The sequence below is a fragment of the Haliotis rubra genome, unplaced genomic scaffold, assembly GCF_003918875.1.
Source record: "Haliotis rubra isolate DU_JTF1 unplaced genomic scaffold, ASM391887v1 Scf424, whole genome shotgun sequence".
Classification (NCBI taxonomy): domain Eukaryota; kingdom Metazoa; phylum Mollusca; class Gastropoda; order Lepetellida; family Haliotidae; genus Haliotis; species Haliotis rubra.
Genome location: NW_025767107.1, coordinates 167078 through 175406, shown reverse-complemented (window position 1 = coordinate 175406; position 8329 = coordinate 167078). Strand labels below are relative to the sequence as shown.

At 39.7% G+C, this 8329-nt stretch overlaps 1 protein-coding gene across 1 annotated transcript; it reads right to left on the bottom strand.

Moving 5' to 3' along the window:
- Positions 1-3496: 3496 nt before the first annotated feature.
- LOC124288791 (E3 ubiquitin-protein ligase TRIM71-like) lies at positions 3497-8093 on the bottom strand. Its single transcript, XM_046725320.1, has one exon. It carries the CDS (start codon positions 7799-7801, stop codon positions 5477-5479), a length of 2325 nt encoding a protein of 774 aa, XP_046581276.1. The 5' UTR covers positions 7802-8093; the 3' UTR covers positions 3497-5476.
- Positions 8094-8329: the final 236 nt, after the last annotated feature.

Sequence of the window (8329 nt, the reverse complement as noted above, 5' to 3'; positions counted from 1 at the left end):
CCTGGAAAGACCAGCATAAAGAGTACATATGGTGGAGGCAACAGACTATACCTAATGTTGAATAGTGAAGAGACACACCTTTGAGGTATTCACGGTCACAATCAACAAATGCCATTCATTTGAAGTTTGCCTTTCAGGACTTCAGATGCAAAAGTTGAGGTAACCATAGCAACAAGGTCAAGTAATTGAGGTAACCATGGTAACAAGGTCAACAATAACCAAATTCTCTCTCTTTGAGATCAGCACAGCCTCTGCAGAACACAGCAAATCCTAATCTACATTAACATATATGCACAAAACGTGGACCCACTATCCCTGACACTCAACAAAACAGGCGACTGTACAATGTACAGGGCAACCTCTCTCGCCCAAACCCAGAGCCCGAGAAAGCTAAACAATATACTTGCATAGGGACAGCGCTGGCCAACAACTCGCACTATGCTAACAGCGGTCTATGACCCACCCCCTCAGACTCACCCCTCCCCATCCACCCCCATCCCGTCAGTTAGTGAGGTAGAAATGGTCACGAGGCAAAAGCCAAATATATAAAGCGCAATATCTTCATTTCAGTGAGGACAACCCTATATATGAAACAGGTCTTATCAAAGCATATACCTGAATAGTTAATAATTTTTTGGACCTACCTACACAATGCAAAAAGCTACAATATCTATATACAAAAGTTTTGCTATCTAGATGGCAGTGGCCAAAGAATCTTGAGGTACCATTGTATAAATCTTGATTAAAACTCACTGTTTTCAATGTCACTTGTTTTACATGTTAAACATGTTTCAACATAAATTTACCAATAATAACGAGCTGATTTCATCTTCCGACTTTCTGAAAGAATGAAAGAATGAGCTATGTAATACAGGAATAATATCACTTTAGCCTAGTCCATATACAAGAAAGCATACAATATGGAACAGGCTTGTTTGTTCTTAACAAACAGAGCATAGGAGCTGAAGCAGTATTGGATATGAGACGGTGCAAGGCAGATAAAAGCTTCACTAAACCATAAATATCAACTTGTAACTGAGGTAGTCATTTATAATTTACATGAAATCATAACATAAAATCTACAGGTTTTTTTTAAATATTTTTTTTCTAAAAAGAAGCTTCTTAATATATCTCCCCATTAATTTTTGCAATGTTGAATCACAGTGCGCAGTTATACAGGTCAAAGTACTAATTTATTAACATCAACAAGCAGTGACAGTATTTACCAGTTCGACTAGCGTCAACAAAACCCATTTCACAGGTATAAATATTGTGTGAAAATAACTCCAGTTTTACGCCTTCTCAAGGCTAGTCAGGTGTATAGTGTATCAAAATAATCCAAGCACTGCCTCCACACACAACACACAAATAAGCTGTACACATGGTTGTTTGTAATGCAAATATGAAATGCCACACGATAATGAGGTATATTTGTTTTGTCATTAATAGGGTTCCTACACCATGACATTTAATGTTCTGTACAAGCAGCAACCCTAATCTCCATTATCCCTTTGTTAATTTCTGTGATTAAAGCAGACCGTATCATTATTTTTTTTAAAAAACAAAGACCTTTGTAATTCAACACCTCCATTCAAAACTGACAAAAAAAAATCATGAAAAATTAGATGGATTGACCGGAAAAAACAAAAGCTGACAAATTTCCTTGTTGGGAATTCTAATGAATACAGCCCACACCAAACAAGTGAGGCTCAAATTAGAGGCCTTTAATCTGGGATTTCAACCACATACAGAGGCATACAAAGGCATATATTGCCTTTAATCCTGTAGTTAAGACTGATGGCTTGGCCAAGCACCCTTCCACCAAGGGCCCATAAAGAGAAAACAGGCACTCTGTCCCAATACATTATTACCCCGTTACATAAGCTACACAGATGCCCCGGGCCCCCAATGACACTTCAATTGGATGTCAAGAAAGAAAGGAGAGGCCCCTAATTAAATCAAACTGTGGCCATCTCAAACTCAATTAGGTCCGCTTAGATAAAGTGATGTAACAAATGCTCTTTCTCAAGCTGGCTAGATCAAAGGAAGGTTGTTCTCCATCTTTCATCCTTGTCAGAGGTTGCAGATCCCAAGATGGAGGCCAATGAGCCCTGAATGTTAACTGGGGATATTAATGTTTGTGTTCTTTGCTGAGTTAGGAGACAATTCCTTGATGATCTGGTTCAGGAATCAGATTGTTGGAACTCAAACAACTTAATGACTGAAATAAAACCATATTGAAGTTTGAAAATGTGGCCCAAATTGTTTCAAATGTGGCTGAAAAATACTGATTTCCTGACAACCAATGACGAGGTTGGGCTTTTTGAGATGAAAATTAAATAGTATTCAAATGCTAATTTGACAGGATTATCAATTTTGAAATTAACAAGTTAATCATTATGGTAAAAAATAGATCAATGTGGTACCTAATCATGTTCACAAAAATGTATGAACTCAAGCAGTTAGAGTTTGAATGCTTTGAATTAAATAATTCCCAACAGGAAGAATGATTCACCAAACTCTCTTTACATTTTAGCAATGTCTCATCCAGCAATCATGCTTTCACACATAAATTTAAAGTGTGAAGGAAGAAACAAAATCTAATAAAACTTGCTATAAACATAAGAACTTATCAAAATATTACACTGAGGCCGATATGGATTTCCTTAGAAATTGGTGAAAGAAATTCCAAACAAAACAATTTCAATAAATTACATTAGTTAACACTATCAGTAAATCAATAAAGTTTGCAAACCACGACTGAAGATTAAACAAAATCATTTTTATATTTTTCTGTCAGAAAGGATTTAACTGGGATTCAAAACTGAGAGCCCTTGGCAAGCAAAGTGGAAAAAAGGGTTATTTTGTTAAAAATTCCTATTTTCTTACATTCTGAGAAGCTTTAACACTATGTATAATGTAGGACTATGCTTTAACTCCTCTTGTTCTTTCCTTTGTTCTGACATCAGTGGAATACTGAGTCCAAGCCATTACATTAGATATAAATATATTAACATTGTTTGGGAACATTTTAAATCCAATTTGGGAATGTCATACTTGCTGCATAGTTACGTCCAAATACCAGACTCGGAACAAGTGAAGCTAAATCCCAGAGTAAAGCATTTTAGTTTAGTCTGCATTGGACTATAATGTCTCTAATTATCACAAATCAATCCATGAAAGACCAATTCCATATTTTGAATAATCCTACTCAAGACTTCTTCCTGCAACTGACCAAAGACTGACCAGTATGAAGTTGGAACACCAATTCAGAAGGGCATAAAGAAGTGAATAACAATTATTATTAGGCTGAATTTCAAAGGTTTAGAAATTTAAAGACAATTGAACAAAATGGTAAAAACATCTGAAAATCTTATATTCCTCCATAAAGAAGTGAATAAAAATTATTATTAGGCTGAATTTCAAAGGTTTAGAAATTTAGAGACAATTGAACAAAATGGTAAAAACATCTGAAAATCTTAAATTCCTCCATAAAGAAGTGAATAACAATTATTATTAGGCTGAATTTCAAAGGTTTAGAAATTTAGAGACAATTGAACAAAATGGTAAAAACATCTGAAAATCTTATATTCCTCCATAACAAGTCCAGAATATCTTTCACTGCCATATATCTTTCAAAGTCCAACATATCAATCATGTAAAATACAGATCTGACTTTTATCACTCAAACAACATTCTTTAAAAACAAATATCAGAACAGATACTAAAGTTTACTTTGAAAATTACCTTGTAAAATACATTATTTGTTTTAAACTATTTTGATGAAATTTTGAAATGAAAGACTGTAATATGTTGATTAAACTAAGTGTACAGAACACTAAATGTCACAATTAACAGAGACTCGAACACATAAAATATTCCTCATTGAGGAGAGAGGTACCATCCAAAAAGTTGAAACCATGGTTACAATATGCTTCCAAACCACACCAAAACATTTCCAAGGCAAAATATCTGCATTAATTCAAATTTCACATCAATGTCTGCACGTCTTCATTATTTGAAATAACTACAGCGCTCTCATGTATAATTACAATTTTCATATCTATCAAAATGAAAGTAAGTAGATACAGTTTTCTGCAAGTGCCGCATAACAGACTGAATTCTGTTGTCCGTAACCATAGTAACACAGACTGACATGAGGTAGTACCAAAATAAACACTTTAGCGCTTATTTTGGCTTGGTTGACCTAGAGAATGAGCAGCTACGATTGAAGGCTCTGTCAACATTGTGCAAGACCAAACCTTGGAAGACCAGACCAGGAAACAGCAAATGTTGGACAGTTAAACTGTAATTTCCAGCACTGGCATATTTAACTAACTAGCATCTCTTATTAAAAATAATAATCATCAAAATAAGGATCTTCATGTTTAATTTTGAATCATGATCTGTGAAAAAATGTGCAAATCTTTTGACTTGTAAATTTGGTCTCTTCACTTAAGATGTTATGAAAAGGCATGAATGGCTCCCAAGTACTTCAATGCATTGACAACTTGAAGGTTACTGAGGTTGTTAGTAAAGGGAGGTAACTCCTGTGAGTTGATTTTGAATGCAAATTTAACAGTCAGTTTGTAAAGCAGTGATAAAGGAGCTTGAAAACATTCATTTTGCTGATGAAAACACAGATATTAGTTAGAAGTGATTTCCGTGTCTTATCCTCAAATCATAAGTCAACTCACATCGTATAATAAAACTGCTGGATGTGAGCACAGACTTGCGCTGCCCAAGATGTGAGATCAGAATTTGATATTTATTGGAGGAATCGGCCACTGGCACTTCCTATTGCTTAGAGCTAGCAGTGACAGCGAGAGGTAGACTGGTTTGCGCTAAACAGACATTTAAACAGTCTTGCACAATCTAGACATTCGGCCTGGGAATGATGGGCAGTTCAGACTAACGTTTATACTTTGATGGCTTTAAGCTGAGCGGAAACATTGGCCCAGCACACATTTCTATATGCGAAAACATTAACAGGCAATATTAATGTCTTACAAAATAAAGACATTGAAGGAATTAAAGTCACAGTGTGACACTTGGATACCCAGAAGGCATCTGAAAACACATAGCAAACAATCTGTAGCTAATAAATATAACTCACTTATCAAGTCTACCCAACATATTTTTGTGCGAATGATTTTCTTTCAATTGATGAAACTTGTCATTTTGTTATCTCAACTGACGATTCACAATTTGTGATATGGAGTGACGTAGGAAGATCTGTGGAAAGAGCTGACAATTTCCTCTACACAAATATATTGGGTAAAGCTGATAAACTCATATAAGCACAATGACAGATACTCTGTAACTAAGTATATATAGAAAATCCCTGAGCTGACGATGCCTTTGGCTTCACGATTAAGTCACCTGAGAAGCATGCCTGAGCACAAGTGGATGCAGCTGACCCTCCTGGGCTTGACCCTGCCGGGCTTGACCCTCACGGTCTTCCGCTGTGAAGCCGTCAAAAAACCTCTACACGGTTATTCCCAAAGTCCACAACTATCACATAACCATCTGGTGAGACACAAAGACCTGATGGACGATCCATTTGGCCTGGCCCGGAGCCCTGGGTGCCGTACTTGCACAGGAAGTTGCCGTTGGGTTGGAACACTTGGATTCGGTGATTCCTTGAATCTGCCACGATGATGTTTCCTTCCTGATCGACAGCGACCCCTTGTGGACGAAGGAACTGGCCATTCCCACTGCCCTCTGTGCCGAGGAAGCGTGCCGACTGGAAATCAGAGTGAATGACGAGTAGACGATGGTTGTTGAAATCTGTCACAACAATGTGTCCGTCATTATTGAAACACACACCACGTGGGGAATCGAAGTGCTTCCAGAGTGGGCCCTCAAAACCATACTTGTTCAGGTACTGGCCATCGGGAGTGAACAACTGCACACGGTGATTGCGTGTGTCGGACACCAGTATTTTACCCTCAGAGTTGACTGCCACATCCCAGGGATAGTTGAACTGCCCGTTTTTATTACCTTTTTCGCCAAACTTCAACACGAAATTGCCATCAAATGTGAAGAGCTGCACACGATGGTTGTCTTTATCTGCAACGATTATACGTCCTTGAAGATCCACACAGACACCCGCCGGGCGGTCAAACTGGCCATTTCTGGAGCCCGGAGATCCGAACTTGTGATGGAATGCTCCGTCTGGGGTGAATACTTGCACTCTGTTGTTGCTACGGTCTGCAACGATGACATAACCATCCCTGTCGCAGCATACACCCCAAGGGCGACACAGTTTCCCATCTCCGTCTCCTTCACCACCGAACTGGAAAATGCTACGGCCGATCGCAGCGTAGTTGCGTCCACTCCTGACGTTGACGGTGAATGGACTCTCCCTGATGTGCTTGCCACGGATTGTGACAGAGACGATATGCTGCCCTTCTGTTTGTGGGCGATACGTGATAGCATAGGAACCGTTCTGACGATCAATGACCTCTGTTCGATAAAGAGCTCCCTCTGGACTTTGTATAATGATCTCCAGTGGGTCCCCTCCCATCACACGCCCCTCTCCGTGGTGATCTTTGGTGTGTACCATGAACAAAGCTAGTTTTCCTTTTAAAGCTCGTTTCAAGCCATCGCCGGTTGCACAGGAATTAGGTGCATAAGCACTGCTACTAATAAAGCCCATTTTACTGATGGCATTGTACAAGGCTGCATCTGGGGGAGTGAATAAAATGTTATCATCTTCATGTGGCTGCATATGGCCCCTGAGGCGCCGCATGTTCTGTATTTCAGAAACCATACGATCCTTCGTTTTCAAAATGTCAATGTCAGTACCCGTATTCAGTAGGACTTCAACTTCATCCACAGTTTGACTGAGTGATGAAAGTCCATGTTTCAAATCATCGACTTGTAAATGAAGTGATTTGGCTTTGACTTGGCGTATTTTCTCTACCCGTCGCAGTAATTCCCTCTCCCTCTCTTCCAAAGCAGTCATATGTCTACGTGTTGTTGCTCTAACCTCTGTTGCTACTGCTTGTGCACGAACCTCAACTCGTTCAGCCATTCCCTGGGTTAAATGAATGCTTTCTTCTAATGCTTTGATCCCTGCCTTGGCATCTGCCAAAAGTTTCAATGTGATTGTCTTGGAATTATCAATAGCATCTTGGAGGTAGATAAAACTGTGACCCATGTGCTCTGACATGGTACATTCCCTACAGATGGCTAGGGCACAGGTGTCACAGAATAGTCGTAATACTTCATGTTCGTGGCTATCACAACTGGTAAGGGACCGACCACTGTCAGAAAAATGGGTAGGTGACGGATCTGGATGAGAGAGAGAGGGTGGTGAGTATCTCATCTTTGGCAGTCTTTCAATGTAATGATCTTTAGTCAGCCTTACACGCTGGTGAGCTTTGACACAATTATCACATAAATACTCATTACAATTCTTGCACAAAGATGAAGCTTGGCTTCCTTCATCACAGGAACTACACCATCTTGTCAATCCCCTGTCCCTCTCCTGCTCGCCATTTTCGAACTCGTCCTCGTGGGATACCATCACATCGATGATGTTGTTGATGAAGAAGTTGGAAGGGAGACTTTCTAGCCCTGCTGAATTTAGGGACACCATTTGTTGGCAGGTGGGGCAACCGAAGTTTATGCCTAGGCCACCCCCTCCCCCTCCCCCAGAATCGCGAAGCTCGGTCTCCAAACACTTCTTGCAAAATGTATGGAGACATGGTAACACTCGTGGATCGTCGAATCTGCTCAAACATAGGGGACAGGACAGCTGCTCACCGAACGAGTCGGAAAATGCAGCGGCCATGAGCGAAGCATGAGGTAGAAAGATACGTCACCCGCGTTTCTAGTTAAACCGAGGGTCTCACGAATTTCACATCGTAACTGCTCTCAGATCACATCGCCTTATATCGGGCTCTCTCAACATGGCGGTTCAGTTCACGTCCCTGAGGTACTAGAGATTTGGAACCTCTAGCACACATAGCAACTTACGAGGTAGATACGGTTAAAAGTTGGCTCACCCTGTTCCACTCAGATATCCATCGAATCACTGGGCTGCCAGAGGAAGCTAGAGGGAGGCGCCATCTTCCAACACTAGAGAGGCGGAGTCACCCCAATTTCATTCGTCAATCAACCTTCAGCCAATCAAATCAGTCGTTTCATGAGACATTATGGATAGGGATTATGCTAGCAGCAAACAACCTATAACATATAAATGTCGGTGCGTCTGCTTTATTTGACATGTTTAGTCAAATATTGAACAATTTACAAGAATGAATTACCAAAACGATGTGCATATTGTAGTTTATCGTACAGATTAAAATTAAAACCCGTG

Bases quoted from the DNA above. Each gene is read 5' to 3' on its own strand.
- LOC124288791 (XM_046725320.1), bottom strand. From the start codon at position 7,801: ATGGCCGCTGCATTTTCCGACTCGTTCGGTGAGCAGCTGTCCTGTCCC.